This window comes from Neofelis nebulosa, chromosome 4 (assembly GCF_028018385.1).
Source record: "Neofelis nebulosa isolate mNeoNeb1 chromosome 4, mNeoNeb1.pri, whole genome shotgun sequence".
Taxonomy (NCBI): Eukaryota; Metazoa; Chordata; class Mammalia; order Carnivora; family Felidae; genus Neofelis; species Neofelis nebulosa.
Window position 1 is genome coordinate 156,245,634 of NC_080785.1, and position 18,463 is coordinate 156,264,096.

At 54.3% G+C, this 18,463-nt stretch overlaps 1 protein-coding gene across 2 annotated transcripts; it reads right to left on the reverse strand.

The window, feature by feature from the left end:
- Positions 1-12,981: 12,981 nt before the first annotated feature.
- Positions 12,982-18,111, reverse strand: TMEM59L (transmembrane protein 59 like). 2 transcript variants are annotated; one of them, XM_058727386.1, is made up of 8 exons: positions 17,852-18,111; positions 16,731-16,887; positions 16,520-16,629; positions 15,221-15,373; positions 14,537-14,639; positions 14,096-14,213; positions 13,877-13,994; positions 12,982-13,626 (listed from the first exon to the last, which is right to left on the reverse strand). In XM_058727386.1, the coding sequence occupies exons 1-8, from the start codon at positions 18,014-18,016 to the stop codon at positions 13,498-13,500; spliced, it is 1,053 nt and encodes a 350-aa protein (XP_058583369.1). In that variant the 5' UTR covers positions 18,017-18,111; the 3' UTR covers positions 12,982-13,497. The 2 variants fall into 2 exon arrangements, with proteins under 2 accessions (XP_058583369.1, XP_058583370.1); XM_058727387.1 differs by lacking the exon at positions 15,221-15,373.
- Positions 18,112-18,463: the final 352 nt, after the last annotated feature.

An 18,463-nucleotide genomic window follows, 5' to 3' on the forward strand; every position in this document is an offset into this window, starting at 1 on the left:
GGGCGGTGAAGGCATAGGCCAATTCAACACAGGGTAGAGGGGCGGGGCCTGGGTGGGGGCGGAGTCTGTGAGAAGGGGTGGGGCGTGGTCTAGGTGGCGGGGCCTAGGCTGGGAAGGGGCAGGACAAAGGCGAAGAGTGAGGGGTGGGTGGGACCCGGGAGGGGGCTCGGAGAGTAGATGTTGGCCCGAAGGTGAAGTTCGGCTGGCCTGGGGCGGGGTCTGTTCCAAAAAGGGGGAGGAGCGGGGCCGAGATGGGGAGGAGCATGGGGAAACTGGTCCAAGAGCTCTGAGAACTTCCCCTCCCTTTCCAGGGTCACTCACTCCCCAAGACCTCCCTCAAACGTGGGAATTCATCCCCTGCCCCGGCCTGAGACTGCCAACCAGGCTTTGGGTCCTAACTCTCCTCTGACCCTCCCAGAGCCTCCACCCTCAAACCCAAGAACATCCACCTTCAGACTCTAGTCACCGGCCCTCATATCCCCAAACCTGCCTCACCCACATTTCTGGTTTTGACATCCCCAAACCCCTGTCCTCTACTCCAATCCTAACTCCCACTCCCCCAAATCCTTGCCCACAGACCCTTCAAAAGCACACTTATACCCCCAAAGTCCATTCCACCAGACCCAATGTCCTTGGACCCCAAAATTCCAACCCCCCCACAAATACCTAATCTTCAGCCAAGGCTTAAAGCTGTGCATCTGTGTCCCTCCTTTTTCTCTTTGTTCTCCTTCCTTCCTTTCCTCCCCTCCCTTCTTCCATCAACCCCCACTGTAGACTCCATGGAGCCCAGGGCCAGCAAAGCCTTTGTAAAGCTTCCAGAGCCTTCAAGGACAGCCCCCAAAGTGTAGCCTAGAAAGCCTAGAATCTCCACCCCTCCAACCCTCCCTTGTGCAGCCCCCAGCAGGGTCCAGGGGTCCAAATGAAGTTCAGAGCTTTCCCTGCAATCAGCGTGAGGAGAAGGGGGTACACATGCAAACGGCAAGGAGGAAGCAAGGGGCCTGCTTGAGCAGGCTCCTGCAGATAGAACCAGACCTGGTTGGGGCGCCTGGGTGGCGCAGTCGGTTAAGCGTCCGACTTCAGCCAGGTCACGATCTCGCGGTCCGTGAGTTCGAGCCCCGCGTCGGGCTCTGGGCTGATGGCTCGGAGCCTGGAGCCTGTTTCCGATTCTGTGTCTCCCTCTCTCTCTGCCCCTCCCCCGTTCATGCTCTGTCTCTCTCTGTCCCAAAAATAAATAAAAAACGTTGAAAAAAAATTAAAAAAAAAAAAAAAAAAGAACCAGACCTGGATCCACCTGCAGCAGAGGATCGGGTGGGTACACAGTAGATACTCAGTCATTTGTGTTAAATGCTCAGGAGTTGACATTGTGCAAGTTGACAGATATCAGGTGCTGAGAGGTCCCGCTGACTTCTCTAGCACACAATAAGCGCTCAGTAAATGTTAAATATGTGCACGCATGACCAGCTCAAGTTCTGGCAAGCTCTGCACATGACCAGCTCAAGTTCTGGCAAGCTCTGCACACGCACACACCCTTGCCCGCCCGAGGTCGGCCCGCCACTTGAGCCTTTGTTCCAGATGAACCACATGCAGGCATCAAACCCTGCTCGGCAGAGACCTACAGCTCGCACGCCCGCCACACATACGGCTGCAGTCAATGGCATCCATATGCACTCACACTTCATAAACACCAAGATCCGCCCCACATGTCAGACATACAGACATACAGCTGAAGATAAGCGAGAAGAGGTTCACTGGGCCCCTGGCACACTACAGATGCATGGTACGATGGACATACCAGGCATTCCAAGATCGTGTGGCACCGGACAGCCAGTGCAACAGCCCCGAGGCAGGATCATGCTTGGAGTGTTTTCTGGCAAGGGAAAATTGAAGGAGACGGAGAGGGGAGGAGAAGGCGGGGTGGGAAGCAATGAGTGGTGCTTTAGGTCACAGAGAACCTTGTGGACCATATCTTGAATTAGGGACATTATTTAGGAGGCAAGTATTTAGTCCAAGTGGTGGGACTCATCCCAGGGAGAGGTGGGAAATGGTCCTAGCTGGGATGTACTTTGCAGGTGGAGCCAACAGAGAATACAGCAGATAGAATGTGAGAGTGAGGCAGAGCGAGGCCAGGGACCTCCCCCAGGGTTCTTGACCTGAGTCTGATTGGCTGCTGTACGGGGGATGGGACACAGGCAGGTGGAAAACCTGGCAGGTGGGGGAACTGGAGGGCCCACGAAGGTTACCGCACACCCTCATCCAATAATGCTGACCTGTGGTCTGACAGAGCTTGGAGGCAGGACACGGCAGACAGCGTCCACAGGTCTGGCCGCCATCTGGCCCACAGCTGGCATTGCTCTCCCAGAGGCGGGGGGCCTCACCACCTGCTCCCCTGCTCCGGACCAGCTGTGGGACTCACGGCCCCAGGTCAGAGCTCTGAGGCCTCCTTGTAACCCCCAGGTGTTGCAGAGGAGGAACAGGAAGCCTGGAAGCCAGCCTCGTTTTCTTACAGCCTCGGGCTGGGGCCAGCGTCCACCCTGTCTGCCCTTCACCGCTGAGTGGTCTCAGAAACAAGCTGCTGGTGCTCCCAATGCCTCCTTTTGCTTCTCTGTAAACTAGACAGTCAACATCGAATAAATGTCACTAACCTTTGTTGTTACCCTTAGTTCTGCACCTACTTCTTATAAGCCTCAAGGCCTTGGGCGGGACGCTCCAGCACTTTATCCCTCAGTTCTCCCGAGTTTAAAGTGTCCCTGTGGGACAGAGCAAGGCCAGGATGAAATAAACAGCACACAGCACTCAGGGCAGCTCAGGTAGTAGGCTTCAAGCCCAAGGCAGCTCCCAGCATTTTTCCTCCCCTACTCTGGGTCCCCAAGCCCTGCTTGATTTTTTTCCCCTATTTAACAAACTCTGTATGGTATTTCAGTTTTCCCCTGTTTAAAATTGAGACAAAGGGGCATCTGGGTGGCTCACTCTTGTGTCTGACTCTTGAGTTCAGCTCAGGTCATGATCTCATTCACAGTTCATGAGTTCGAGCCCTGTGTCGGGCTCTGCGCTGATAGTGTGGAACCTGCTTGGGATTCTCTCTCTGTCTTTCTCTCTCTGCCCCTCCCTTGCTCATTCTCTCTCTCTCTCAAACTAAATAAATAAACTCTTTTTAATTTTTCTTAATGTTCATTTATTTTTGAGAGAGAGACAGAGTGTGAGTGGGGGAGGGGGAGGGGCAGAGAGAGAGGGAGACACAGAATCCGAAGCAGGGTCCAGGCTCTGGGCTGTCAGCACAGAGCCCGACGCGGGGCTCGAACTCACAAGCTGTGAGATCATGACCTGAGCCGAAGTCGGACGCTAACCGACTGGGCCATCCAGACGCCCCTAAATAAATAAACTTTCAAAAAATATATTAAGAAAATAAAATTGAGATGTATTTCCCATACCATAAAGTTCACCATTTTATAGTGTGCAACTCAATGGCATTTAGTGCATTCACAATGTCATACAACCATGACCTTTGCCTAGTTCCAAAACATTTCCATTGTCCCGAAAAGGAAACCCCATCCCCATGAGCGGTCATTCCCCATCCCCTTCTCCCAGCCCCTGGCAACCACCCACCTTCTTTCTGTCTCTACGAATTTGCCTGTTTGGGACGTTTCATATAAATGGATCATACAATATGTGTCCTTCTAGGTCAGGCTTATTTTACTTAGTATAATGCTTTCAAAGTTCCCCCACTTTGTAGCGCATATCAGTGCTTCATTCCTTTGAATCCGTAGTACGGATGGATTACATTGCATTTATTCATTCATCCGTTGATGGACATTTGGGGTGTTCCCTTTTTGTGACTGTGACTAGCGCTACTGTGAACATGTGTATACAGCTATCCTGTTTTCACTTCTCTTGGGCACGTCTCTAGGCGTGGAATTGCTGGGCCAGAGGGTAGCTCTATGAGGAACTTTCTGGGGAATTGTCATCTATTTCTTTTTTATTTTATTTTATTTATTTTTTTTTAATGTTTTTTATTTATTTTTGGGACAGACAGAGACAGAGCATGAACGGGGGAGGGGCAGAGAGAGAGGGAGACACAGAATCGGAAACACGCTCCAGGCTCCGAGCCATCAGCCCAGAGCCTGACGCAGGGCTCGAACTCACGGACCGCGAGATCGTGACCTAAGCTGAAGTCGGACGCTTAACCGACTGCGCCACCCAGGCGCCCCAAGGAATTGTCATCTATTTCCATCCTCCCCCTAGAATGCCGACTCCCCAAGGGGCGAAGACTCTCTTCTCTTCCTAGCTATGGTAGTTGCATAACATTGTGAATGCCACTGAATTGTCCACTTTATCTTTTTATGTTTATTTATTTTTGAGAAAGAGAGAGAGAGAGAGAGAGACAGCAGGCAAGGGAGGGGCAGAGAGGGAGTGGGGGGCACAGAGGATCCGAAGCAGGCTCTGCGCTGACAGCAGCAAGCCCGAGGCGGGGCTCAAACTCACAAACCGTAAGCTCACGACCTGATCTGAAGTCGGATGCTCAACCGACTGAGCCACCCAGGTGCCCCTGAATTGTTCGCTTTAAAATGGTGGGTTTTACATCACCTTTTACCCTTGGTCTCGTGATGACCTTGCAAAACAGGGAAGGTGGGGCCCAGACAGTGGAAGCAGCCTGCCAAGGCTCAGGATCAGGAAATGGGAACCCCGCTCTCCAATCTGAGTCTCAAGCCCTTTCCAGAGCCCCATGCTGACTCCCTGTCTCCTTTCTTTTATTCAGGCATTCAGCGAGTACCTATTGACGGTCTGCTGTGCACCAAAGGCCATGGTGGGCATGGGACACACGCGCCAGACAAAACTAAGAGAGCCCTGGCCCTGGGTGAACAGTCTTGCTGAAAAGGCATTGAACAAACTCTCAGTACACTGGTTGAATGGTGTCCTCCCCAAAAGACATACCTAACCTGGAGCCTCAAAATGACCTTCCTTTGGAATAAGAGTCTTGGCAGAAACAATTAAAGTGAGGATCTCACGCTGAGATCATCCTGGAGCAGGGTGGGCCCGAAATTCACTAACTGGTGTCCTCATAAAGAGAGGAAAACTCTTGGGGCGCCTGGGTGGCTCAGTCGGTTAAGCGTCCAACTCTCGATCTTGGCTCAGGGCATGATCTCGCGTTCTGTGAGTTCGAGCCCCGCGTCGGGCTCTGTGCTGGCAGTTCCGAGCCTGGAGCCTGTTTCGGATTCTGTGTCTCCCTCTCTCTGACCCTCCCCCGTTCATGCTCTGTCTCTCTCTGTCTCAAAAAGAAATAAACTTTTTTAAAAAATTTAAAAAAATAAGTAAACATTAAATAAATAAACAAACTCAGTCCCTTTGTCAAAAAATAAATAAATAAACTAAAAAAAAAAGGGAGGGGAATCAGGGGTGCCTGGCTGGCTCAGTTGGTGGAGTGTACAACCCTTGATCTCAGAGTTGTAAGTTCAAGCCCCACGTTGGGTATAAAGGTTACTTAAAAATAAAATATTTAAAAAAAAAAAAGAAAAGGGAGATTCAAACAGAGAGAAGCCCATGTGAAGACAGAGACAGAAATTGAGGTGAGGCTGTCACAAGCCAAGGAACACCTGCGGCGACCAGAGCTGGAAAGAGGCAAAGAAGCATTCTCCCCTAGAGCTTTCAGAGGTAGCCTGCCTGCCAACACTTTGATTTCAGACTTCCGGCCTCCAGGACGGTGAGGGAATAAATTTCTATCGCTTTAAGCCACTGGTCTGTGGTCGTCTGTTATGGCAGCCACAAGAAACTGTGCACTCAGGCATGACAGAGGGGAAGGTCAGAGGGGTCTCTGCACATCCTTCCACATTTTTCACGTCCGCTGCAGGTCTCCTCCTCCAGGGAGCCTTCCTGGCCGCCCAGCACTTAGGGTGATGGGTTGTTCTGCTATCTTGGTGATGGAAAAACAGAGAGGTTTACGTTTGTCAAAACTCATTGAACTGGGTATTTAAGAATGGTTGTGTTATTGGATGGCGATTATGCCTCATTAAAGCTGACTTACTAAAAAACAAACAAAACAGGAAACTGGTCAGATGGAGCCTAGGTGGTAGAGGTCAAACCTATGGCTACCTCTAGGGGGTAACCAACTAGAAGGGGGCATGAGGGGGTCCCCCTGGAGCTGGGGGTGTTCTGTATTTCCATCACAGGAGAGTGTAAACGTTCATGGAGCTGTACAGTGAAAATGGGCTCACCTTGCCGTTTGTAAACTACACCTCAATTAGAAAGGAAGAGGGGCCCCTGGGTGGCTCAGTCATTTGAGTGTCCAATGCTTGATTCAGGCTCAGGTCATGACCCCAGGGTCATGAGATCGAGCCCCACATCGGGCCCCACGCTCAACATGGAGCCTGCTTAGGATTCTCTCTTTCCCTCTGCCCTACTCTCTCTCTCTCTCTTTCAAATTAAAAAATAAATAAATGGAAGAAAGACCCTGTGGCTCACGGAGATAAGTAACTCTCCCAAGGTCCCAGCAGGACGGTGTCAGAGCTGTCCTACTTTGGAGCTCAGCACCAACCCCTGGTCTCATCCCTGACCCCCTCCATTCAATCAGCACACACTTATAATGCACCTCCTGTGTGCCAGGTACTGGGAATTTAACTGTATGCATACCAGACAAGATCCCTGCCCTCATGCTCCAGGATACTCTGCAATAACATATTCTTTTTTTTTTAATGTTTATTTATTTTTGAGAGAGACAGAGATCGAGTGTGAGTGGAGGAGGGGCAGAGAGAGACAGAGACACAGAATCCGAGGTAGGCTCCAGGCTCTGAGCTGTCAGCACAGAGCCGGGTGCAGGGCTTGAACTCATGAACTACATGATCATGACCTGAGCTGAAGTCGGACCTTCAACTGACTGAGCCACCCAGGTGCCCCTATAAATGCATAAGACACACCTGAGACACATGAAAGGATCAATGACCAAGGCCTTTCCAGATGATGGTAACTGTCATAAAGGCAATGGGCTGAGGGTGACCAGGTGAGGTAGACTGCTTTAGCCAGAAGGTTAGGGAGAGCCTCTTGGAGAAGGTGATGTGCCAGCTTTAATAAAAGCCAGGGACAAAATGTTCTAAGATGTTCTGGGACATTCCAGAACATTGTAGAAGGGCCCAGGATGTTTCAGAACATTCCAGGTGGAAGTGATGTGTAGGGCCCAAGCCTGGTGCCAGAAAGAGCCTGAGGGACAAAGATGAGACCACATTGTCTGGGGTGATGTGGGCAAGGCTTGGAGTGAGAGGGAGAGTGTCGACAATGATGTATTGAGAGCAGCCTCCTTGGTGTGTGGGACACAGCTGTGACTGAGGCTGCTAGCGCGTCGCATCTGGCAGGGGGAACATTTATTAAACCAATCATCACACAAGCAAAGAAGCAATAACTTAATTGTCAACATGATAGAGGCTTGATTTGGGGCGTAGTGACTTAGAGGGACCAGGCTGAGCCAGGAGGTCAGAGACAATACTCAGGCTGAAGAGTTGGCCAGGAGGAGAGCAGAAACTTTTAGGCAGAGGGAACAACGGATGTGGGGACCCTGAGGAGGGAGAGTGCCGCGAGCTGCACGGAGCCTGGCAGGACCAGGTGTGAAGGGATAGTGGGCAGTGTTACGTGACATAGGACTCCTCGAGGCCCCTCGGCTTCCCCAATGGGCTGGCGCTTGGCTCTGGGAAGGAACTTGGGCAGCCCCTAACTGGGGCCTGCCCTGAACTCGCACCACTACCCCTACCCCAAAGGGAAAGACACGAGTCCCCATTCTTTCCTCCAAGTGTTTATAAATGTTGCCAGGGACACCTCCCTCCCTTCCTCCCTTCCTCTGCAGATTACCACTTCTGGGCCCAGAACTCAGGCCGTCACCAGGGAAGCAGGACCACCAGTTGCCATGGCAACACTGCACTCCCCAGACACATGGGTGCTCCTGCCTTTTGCCATGATGCCAGCCAGCCACCCACCCTCCATCAGGTCTGTATCAGTGAGGGAGGAAGGCAGAGGAAGGGGCAGGGGGGCAACTTCCTAGATGACTCACAGACGTGGGGGGGGTGGGGACAGACAAGGGAACTGAGGCTTAGAGAGCTATAGAGAGTCAGAGCTCTTCCACGAGGTCACTTCTGCAGGCCTGTACTCCTTGGATGAGCCCCGGACAGAGGCAAAGGGCCCTCTCACTCCTGAGACTCCGAGAAGGGGACAGGGGTGACTTGGAAGAGGGGCCCAAAGGCGTTTGTCCGGCAGTTGGCATGTCTCCCCCAGTGATTCCAGGTGGCCCTGCTGGGGCATTCCTCAAGTCAGCTAGTAGGGATGCTGGGGCCACAGCAGACCCAATCATGCGTCTGAACAGAGCCTGGACTGTCGCAGCATGTCCAGTTTGGGGTGGGGGAGGAGACAGATCATGAAGCCGTAAGCAAGTCAAGGAAGGAGAAAGACTCAGCAGGTGATGAGCTGAATAGGAGGTCTCAGGGCGGAAGTAATATCAGATTTAAAAAAAAATGAATCCAGGGATAGGGCCAGATAATCTAGGGAAGAAGAATTCTAGATAGAGGGCACACCAGTGCAAAGGCCCTGAGGTGCATGTTGTAGCAAGGAGAGAGGAAAGTAGAGGGAGAAGCAGGGAGGAGATGGCAGGGGCCAGGCCATGCAGGCCTTGTGGGTGGTGGATGAAGCCCTCCAAAGGGTAGGTGTACATAAGTGAACATCGCTTTTCTCTGCACGTGCACACACTCACACACCTCCCATATACACGCGCACGCCCCTGGGACACCTCTCACACACCCACATATCCAGGACACCCTCCCTTCTCAGATTCCACCCATCCCTCAAAGCCCAAGTCAGCTGCCACCTCTTCTGGGCAACCACCGCTCGCCACATATTTGGAAGGGACTTCTCTCCCCACACCACACAGCACAGAACTCATAGTTTCTACCCACACCACCTGGCATTATTCATCCCACATCTCTGAGGCACCCACTCTGGGCCCAGCCCTAGGCTGGTCACCAGAGCTTCGAGAATTGACACACTAGACACATGGCATCGAAACATACCAAGAACCTCGAGCCCTCGGGGCTCAGACTTGAGAGGGGGGAGGGAGGGCAAAGAGACTGGGACCAGTCACAACTTTGCAGTTCCAACGCAAACCAGCTTAAGGCAAACACGAAGGGACAGAGTGGACTTCAGGCACATTTGATCCAGGACTTCCCGCGTTGGCTTGTGAAGACACAGTCTCTCTCCGTCCCTCTGGGCGGCTCTGTTGCTGTGGTAACAAATGGCCCTCGGCAGCTCCAGACTCACATCCTCCTCCCTGCTCAACAACCCCAGCTACAGCGTGTGTGTGTGTGTGTGTGTGTGTGTGTGTGTGTGTGTGTGTGTATCTCCCAGTAAACCCCACCCGCGCCTGGGAAGGCTTGGGTCATGCTGCTCAGCTTGCCCGAAGCCACATAATCTTGATCAAACCAAGCCGGCACTCTGTTCAGAAGCAAGAAGGGGGCGACGTAGGGTGCCAGGTAGATTCCTACTAAATCCACAAAGGTGTTCCGAGCAGAAGGAGCAGCTCTAGCAAAGGCCCGGAGGTTAGACCGTTGACTGATGTTACTGCAGGGAACCGTGAGGGTAGGACCCATTTTGTCTTCAGACCCAAAGGTAGGAAATGGTAGCTGCCAGGCTGGCGAATATTGGAAGCCTTTGAAAGGTTAAGCAGGGGTAAGGGCGCCTGGCTGGCTCAGTCGGTGGAGCATGTGACTCTTAATCTCAGCGTTGCGAGTTCGAGCCCCGCGATGGGTGTAGAGATTACTTAAAAACAAAAATCTCAAAAAGAAGCAGATAAGGGCGCCCGGGTGGCTCAGTCGGTTGAGTGTCCAACTCTTGATTTCAGCTCAGGTCATGAGCCCAGGGTTGAGGGATCGAGCCCTGTGTCGGGCTCCATGCTGAGCACAGAGCCTGCTTGAGATTCTCTCTCTTCCTCTGCCCCTCTGCCCTACCCCTCTCTAAAATTAAAATAAATAAATAAATAAATAAATAAATAAATAAATAAATGATAAACAGAGGAAATCTGGTGATGTCCGAGGGAAATAACGACTCATGATGAGGGGGTGGTGATCAGCAGGGGAGGGAAAAGGTCTAACCCCATGTATGGAAGGGACTTGACCAGATGAGGCTGCTTCTAGGGTCTGAGAAATAGGGAGACATTCCAACAAAAACAATTAATACCTACTCCATGATGCCAGGTCACACATGAGCCCCTCAGGAGCTGCCTTCATTGAGTTTATGAAATTATGTTGAAGAAGGCCAACATTGAAATAAGTGATCATTCATCAACTATAAATGTGGTGAGCGCAGGTGCAGGAACTGAACACAGGCGTAACAGGGGCTTCTGGAGGAGGAGTCTGAGGAGGCCAGGATGTCTTTTGCGGAGGAGGAGCCCTTTTAGATGAGGACTTGGGCAGAGCAGGGCCATGAGGGAGTTCCTGGCATAGGCACATGCAAATGCAAAGGCCCTGGGGCGGGAAGGAACAAGGTAGGCTCCAGGGATCCAGAGAGAAGCAGTGTGACTGGAGCATAGTGAGCGATGGGGAGAGCCTCCATGGAAGTGATTGGAGACGTGATTGGGGCCAGATGGTGGGTTGCCTCAATGGTACATGTGGCTGTTTGGACTCCTCGTGGCAGCAGTAAACCCCAGAAGCGGGTGATAGCTGGGATCAGATCGCTTTATCCTGGCAGCTCCAAGCTGCTGCATGGAGCTGGAGGGGGGCTGGAGGGGAAGCGGGGAGCCCCAAGGGGAAGCAGGTGCAGTGGTTGGTTGAGAAGTGGTAGCAGCTTAGACCTTGCTGGTTGCCATGGAGATAAAGAAAAGCATGTGGGTTGGAGGGGTGGGGGAGATAGGCTCAGCCGATGGGATAAGGTGGAGGGAGGACAGGGAAGACTCAAGATGCCACCCAGGTGTTTGGAGTCAATGAGACGGGAGGCTGTGGGCAAGGCGGAAAGGACCACTAGGGTCCCCTTTGTACTGGACTGAGCAGTTACGGTAGCCTTTTTTTTTTTTTTAAGTTTATTTACTTATTTTGAGAGAGAAAGTGCAAGCAGGGGAAGGGCTGAGAGAGAGAGAGAGAGAGAGAGAGAGAGAGAGAGAGAGAATCTTAAGCAGGATCCGCATTGTCAGCCCAGAACCTGATTGATACAGGGTTTGAACTCATAAAGCTGTGAGATCATGACCTGAGCTGAAATCAAGAGTCAGAAGCTGAACCGACTGAGTCCCCCAGGCGCCCCTACAGTAGCCACTTAAATAGTGGTGATGGTCACACGACATTGTCGATGAACCTAATGCCACAGAATTGTACACTTAAAAACAGATTAAAGTATGTGATATATATAGTTTACCACCACACAAAAATAGGGGGAAAGCCTTAAATGTACACAAACTCTAACTAAATGAAAAATGAAGTCTTCAGTCTCACTGGCCACATCGCAAGGGACCCATAATGTTATGTGGGTGGGGATGTTGCAGACAGAATGTTTCCATCATTGCAGAAAGCTCTACTCGGCAGCACGGGCCTGCTGTTGCTTCTTACCTCTGCCCAGGTGTCATTTCTTGGCAACGTTCCAAGGGGCTGCCTTGAAACCCCACCGGGACCCAGAACAATCCCTTGGGGGCTAAATTGTCTATATGTTGAGTCCTGATGTTCATGGTATTAGGGAGGAAGGTGCAGGCAGGAGCCGCTCAGAATGGATGCTTCAGGAGTTGTATAAAGGGGCTATCTGCAGAGGTGTGGGCAGGGTTGGGTAACCGACAGGAGGTGGCGCAGCAGCCTGGGAGAGCAACAGCGAGGAGCTGTGACGACGCACAGGCTGGAGGTTGGGGGATACGGGGACACCAGAAGAGAAACACTCTGACTTCTCGCTCTTCCCTCCTCCCACCTCCCACCTGTGGTGACTCTAGCAAAAGGCAGAGAGCCCAAGTGGATCGCCACCTCCTGGGACACAAGGTAAGGTGAAGCATGGATGGGCTGATAATCAGCCCCACACCTTGTTCCCTCTAAACCCCCTCCCCCAGCCCACTTGTCACCCATAGATGTCCATCAGCCCTGGGAAACCGCCACCCCATTGACCACCACCACACCCCTCGTCCCAAACTCTCCCCAGCAATCTCTGGTTGCCGGCAATAGAAACGACTCCAGTTGGCTGAAGCCAGAAGAGGATTTATTGGAAGAATCTCAGGGAGTCAGCAGAATGGACAGGAAGGATGGAGAGCCATGGCTGTGGCCTCGTGGGGGGAGGCTGCTCTTGTCCTGCAAGCCTCCCGAAATGCAAAGTACGGGGTGAGCGTGCCAAGTACGGGGGCGCCTGGGTGGCTCAGTTAAGGGTCCAACTTCAGCTCAGGTCATGATCTCATGGTTCGTGAGTTTGAGCCTGGTGTCGGGCTCTGTGCTGACAGCTCGGAGCCTGGAGCCCGCTTTGGATTCTGTGTCTCCCTCTCGTTCTGTCACTCTGCCCCTCCCCAGCTCGTGCTCTCTCTCTCTCTCTCTCTCTCTCTCTCTCTCTCAGAAATAAATAACATTAAACAAATTTTTTCATGCCAAGTATGGATCTCTTGGATAGGGAAGGGGATAAGACCCAAGGTCAGTGCCCTGAAGCTGCTCCCAGTGGAGCAGAACTCCGTCCCCAAAAGAAAGGGCAATGGAAACCTGATGGCCACAACATTAACAAACATCCCCCCTCAAGACTCTACCTGTGCATCTCACAGAAGGGACCCTAAAAGGGAGGCAAGAAAGGGTACTGACCCATCCAGGCCAAGCAGGTAGCAAAGGCCACTTTTCTCGGGACATCCCTAGTCAGAAGTGTGATGTGGGCTGGGCAGCAGAGGGGCTTGTCCTTCCTTAAGCCACGGGGAGTTGCCAGGGCTGTCCCCATCTCCAAGTGGACCGGGGTCCTGGCCATGCCCAGGCTATTCTCCCAAGGACAGATGGAAAGACAGACAGAAGCAGGCTCAGTCCAAAATATCTTTTATATACATGGTTTATTCCTCCCGACCCCCATGCTGCAACCCCAGTCTCAGCCGCCCTCCCAGCATGGAGCTGCCCACCACCTCCTCTCTCAGGGGCCTCCTCTCTTGGGACTGGATCTCCGGAGGTGAGGTGGGTAAAAGGAGGGGGCCCTGGCACAAGGTGGCTCCCCTGTGCCTTCAGCCCCCACCCTCCAAAAGGAGAGGAAAGAGGAAAGAGGAAGGCAGCACAGAACTGGGGCTCAAATACTCAAGAAGCTACAAGATAGAAGACAAAGTAGCACACTCTGGGGAAGGGGGGGGCAGGGAGGAACCAAGGCCAGAGCCCACCCCCCCTATTGGGGGCGTGGCAATCCCAGGGCCCGGAGGGGCAAGGAGTGGGACTGGGGAAAGAAGAAGCATCGGGGGTAGAGGAGCCCAAGGATGGTCCCACCCTGGCCTGGACTCCTGGGCACAGGGCAAGCGAGGCTCGCGGAGCCCCCGCACTTGGCAATGCATGGGTGGATGGACACCTACAGCTTGGTCAGGTCCAGCTTCAGCTTGTAGGGTGGGGGGCTGTCCCCAAAAGCATGCGACGGGGGAGGGTACAGGGGCCAGTCTGGCTCTACCATGAAGCCCTTGTGCTGCTCCAGGGTCAGGGGCTGCAGGGGGAGGAAGAGGGATGGAGGGAGGGCTAATGAGCTCCCACCCTGCCAAGGCTCCTTCCCACCCCTGATCTCAGGTCACGTCAACTATGGGTTGGCATCGTTCCCCCCATCTCATGAGGAAGTGAAGAAACTTGCCCAGTGTCACACAGCAAGTCAGGAGACCCTGCCTCTAGGGGAGAGTGGGTGGCCCAATTCAGGACCAGGCAGCAGTCCTTCTCCCACCCCTCCACTGGGCCCCGCCCACCTGAAACTTGAGGTGTTGGCCAGGTGCGGTCACCAGGGTGGAGCAGCTCAGCCACAGCATCACCAGCACAGAAAGGAAGAGGCAGCAGGCCAGGATCCAGCGAGGGAGCCCTGAGCGCCTGACCCACCCAGAAGGCACGCTCAGCGGTCCTAGTGGGGGTTTGGGAGACCCTCCCTTCCAGCTCCACTCCCATCCCACCCCCGGGGTCCTGTCACCCACCGGGACATGCAACTGAGGAAGTCGTTGTCCTGCAGCTCATCGGACTCCACCTTGGCCTTACTGCTGGTCTTGACTCGGATCTTGGCCTTCCTCACTTTGTCCAAGGGGCCTACAGGGTCTGAGACAGGTCTGCTCTTAGCAATTCCCAGACCTCCCCCAAGAGATCAAAGCAGCCATGGAGAGGAGAAAGGAAGCCAGGACCTCGGGCAATGGGACATACAGTCCTGGAATAGATCAGAACCCGGGAAAATGGACCATGGAACTCTAGGAGATGGATCATGGAATCCTGGGAAACAGACTACAGAACCCTAAGAGACGGACCAAGCAATTCTAAGAGTTGAGAGACAGAAATCCCATTCCTAGAGGTTCATTTTCCAGGAGGATGCCTTATGGCAGTGGAGCTGCCTGTGGAAGGAGCATGGGTCTAGCCTCAGAACTTACCCACGTGTACCTCCAAGGCCTCAGGGTGGGATCCCCGCCAGGTCACCTCTACTCGCTGCAGACGGGCCCCTTCATGCCCCAGGTTCTCTACCACAGGCTGGGTCTGGGTCAAGAACAAGACAGCACAGAAGAGCCACTTAGAAAGTCACCACGTTAGCCCTGGGAAGCACATCTCTGGCCCATGAAGGCTACGTTGTCCCATGCCCAACTGGCACATCGTTCCACTGGGTGCAGACAGGACACCCTTCTGTGGGGCTCTGGGCTGTGACATCAGGGATGTGGTTCCCTGCTATTGTGGGCATCTCAATTCATCTTGACCCCATCCTTTTTAGCTCCTGACCAAGCCAATAGAATCACAGGGATTGGCCGAGAGATGGTCACATGACCCAGCCAGGGCCAATCAAAGTAAGTCCCAATTTAGTTAAAACTTCAGAGAGGTTATAATCTAGAGCCTTGGGCATCTACCCAGCTATCAGGAGGGAAGAGCTTGCCTGGAAATGAAGCCACCACAGAAAAAAGCAGAGTCAAGGAGGGGAGTGAGACAGTGAACCCCTGAATCTAGCTGTGTCTGAACCTTGGCCACCTGAGGACTTTGCATCCCATGAGCCAAGAACCAACGCATCCCACCTTCTTACCCTGATCACCCACCCACCACGCTGGTGTGGCCCCTGCCAGACCCCTCACCTGGAACACCACCACCTTCCCATTGTCAGTCTGCAGGTAGTATGTCCAGGTGGAGGAGACGAAGCCCTGGGCCGAGTTGACAAGGTCATTGCAGAGGGTGGAAAACAAGTCCAGGAGCGAAAGGGCCCCACTTGGAGCTTCCAGGACCTTTCTCTGCCAAGGGAAGGCCCAAGGCACAGAAATGTCACCAAGGTAGGGCGTTCACCAACGGGAGGGGAGCTGGGAGCATTCACTATGATTGGAATTTGCTAAGTGGTTTGGGGCAACAGGGCTTCGTACAACGAACACAGGCCTTAGGAGCTGCATTTGGCTTCCTGTTGCCCTTGGAGAAGTGGATTGCCCTCTCTGAACCTTCAAATGGGGATGATTCTCTTCCCTCGTGGGGGTGTTATGAGAGTTCAACTAGACAACGGTACAGCACAAGCACCTAATGTGTAGTAGATGCTATTATTAAATTTGTCACCACCATCCTTCTTATTTTGACAGCATCAGCAGAGAATTCAGAATAGGAAGGAATGATAGTTCAGTGTGCTTTTATGAACAGTGAAGGCCTGGAGGGGGTGGAGGAAAATGGGTGAAGGGAGAAGAGCTTTCTGGGGAATCTCGGTCCATGGGTCTCTGGCTGTGATGAATGATGTCCTGTGCCTTAGTTTCCCCAGATATAGGGTTTCCTAGACTCACTTATGGACATGACAGGTGAGCAATTATTATTTCTCCCTGCAGTGGGGGTGGGGGGGTCGCCCCTCCCTGAAACTCAGTTCTGAGCCCCCGCCCCCATGACAGTGGCCACCTGTTCATCACAAGGAAGGTGCTCAGACCAGCACCTGGCATGTAGTAAGTGCTCAATAAAGTCAGCTCTAATAGCACAGAAGACGAGTGAGGGGAGAGGTGTTCATAAGCCTTAGTGGCGCTGGCTTTAAATCCCATCTCGTACAGCCCTAAATGTAAGAACTTGGGTAGTTGCTTCGAAGGCACGAAATGGGAGTGGCGCTGTCCCAGGTGCCTCTAGGTAGCCTGAGGAATTTGGGACAGGCTATGGCTGAGCCTGGACCAGGACAAATGACTGACAAACCGTGGCTGTTTTCTTACTCCTCGTAAGGTGGTGGGAGGAGAGAGTACTTCCCATATCACAGAGGTGATAGTTGAGGCTTGAGACCAGACTTGACTCCATCGCGGGCACCCGGTAAGCCCAGAATGGACTGCAGAGCCTGGGAGACTCTGGATACGAGTGCAGATTTGCAGGGAGGGGGTAGAGAAGAGTGGTGACAATCCCAGGGCCACAGGTGGGAGGGTGCCCACCTTCTGCTCTGGCTCAGGCTCGGGTTCAGGTTCCGGCTCCGGGTTCTGGCTCCAGCAACCCTCGCTGCAGGCCTGCTGCTCCGTCTCCTTCACATAGGCCTCCACACAGGCTGGGGGATGGGTTGGAGTGGGGAGGGGGCAGGAGGGGTGACTAAAGGCTGACCCTTCCCCCGCCACCCCTCCCCACCCTGGCCACCCAGCCAGCCCTCACCTGCTTCACACTCAGTCTGGGTGGCATTGGGCTTGGAGCTCCTGGCCACGAATCGGCAGATGGAGAAGAGGCGGCAGCCACGCTCACAAGCACTGATCAGGACAGCCCTGTCATATTCATATGGGGACTCCGTGGGGTCCTCCTCCTCAAGCTCTGCCTGGGAGAGGGGACACTGGGCTCAGGCCAGGGGGAGGGGCAGGAGGAGGTCTGCACTGGAAGCACACGCTCAGAGCAGGAGATAGAAGATTTGTGGTCCTCTCCCTCCTCCTCCCCCCCCCCCAAATCCAGAGAGATTGAGGTGGGGAGAGGAAGGCTAAGAATATTAGTGGGGGTTCTTAGCTCTGAGGAAGAGAGAAGGGGAGGGAGCTTGAGAAGGGGGATGGACCGTGGAGGACACTGGGTTTGGGCGATGGTTGTAAAATGCATAAGAGGGAGAGAAATGCCTTCCCCCCACCAAGGCTCCAGGGAGGAGGGCAGAGATTGAGGGGGATTCTCAGGCCTCAGGAAGGAGGGAGGAGGCTAAGAGGAGGAGGTTTTGTCGTATTTTCTGGCCTGGGAAAATGGAGATCCAGCTGGGGGGGGGGGGGCTGAGGATGTGAATGAGGGCTGGTAGCTCCTGTGGGGGGGAGGGGAGGGAGGAGGATGTGGAAGTCGCTTAGGTGGTGGAGGAGGAGGAGGAGGAGGAGAAGAGGACCGTCAGGCCTGAGGGAGGTGGGGGATGGGCGCCCCGAGGGTCTTTGCGCAGCGGACTAAGACACCTCAGTCCCCCTCCCAGCCCCTCCTTTGGAGGGACCCCCCCCAGCTCCGCATTCATCAGAGGGACTTGCATCTCCAAACCCTCCCTCATCAGAGGGACCCCCCCCCCCAGCCCTTCCTCCGCGGGAGGAGCAACTCCCAAGCCCCATCGGAGGGACACCCGACCCCTGCGCTCGCCTCAACAGAAGAGACTCCAGCCCTTCCCTCACCAGAGGGACCCATCCCCATTGTGGAAGCCCCATTTCCGACTCCTTCCCCCTCCGAAGAACCCCCGTCTCGCGTTCCCGACGGTGGGAACCGCATCCCCAACCCCTCCCCCACCAAGGAGGTCTCGGGTCCTCCGGCTGGCGCCGCATGCGTTTCACCTGCGAGAGCTGCGGACCGGGATAGCGGTCGCGGCACCGCAGCTGGCAGCTCTGCGTGTCCCCGAGTTGCGGGGCGAAGGGGTCGCGGGCGGAAGGCGCGGGGGTGGCAGGTGGAGGCAACAACAGCAGCAGCAGCAGGAGCGGCATCAGCGCCACCGAAGCCATGGCCGTGCCGGGCGCGAGGGGCTCGGGGGACGCCGGCTCCTGGCAGGCACCGAGGATGCGGCGGCGGCGGCGGCGGCGGAGGGGACCGGGTCGCTGACGTCACCCGAGCGAGGCAGCCTGGGAAGGGGGGGCGGGGGATGCGGAGAACGGGCGGGGGAGCTGCGCTGCGGCACCGTCGGGGAGCGGGTGGGGTGGGGCAGGTGGACCCTCTGTCCCATCTCGGGGGTGCCACGACACCTCCCTCGTATGCAGGCTAGAGAATCTCAGCCAGCGCTTTGGGGCCAAAAGGAAACAAACTGGGTGATGGGCTGGGGCGTCTCTGTTCGCCAGGGGATTCAGCGAGGGCCTCCCCAAGGAGGCAAAGTTTGAGCTGACCAAGCGGGGAGGGCAATCCAGGCAAAAGTAACTGAGAACCCTGAGGCGGGTAGGAGGGTGGTGGTGCCGAAG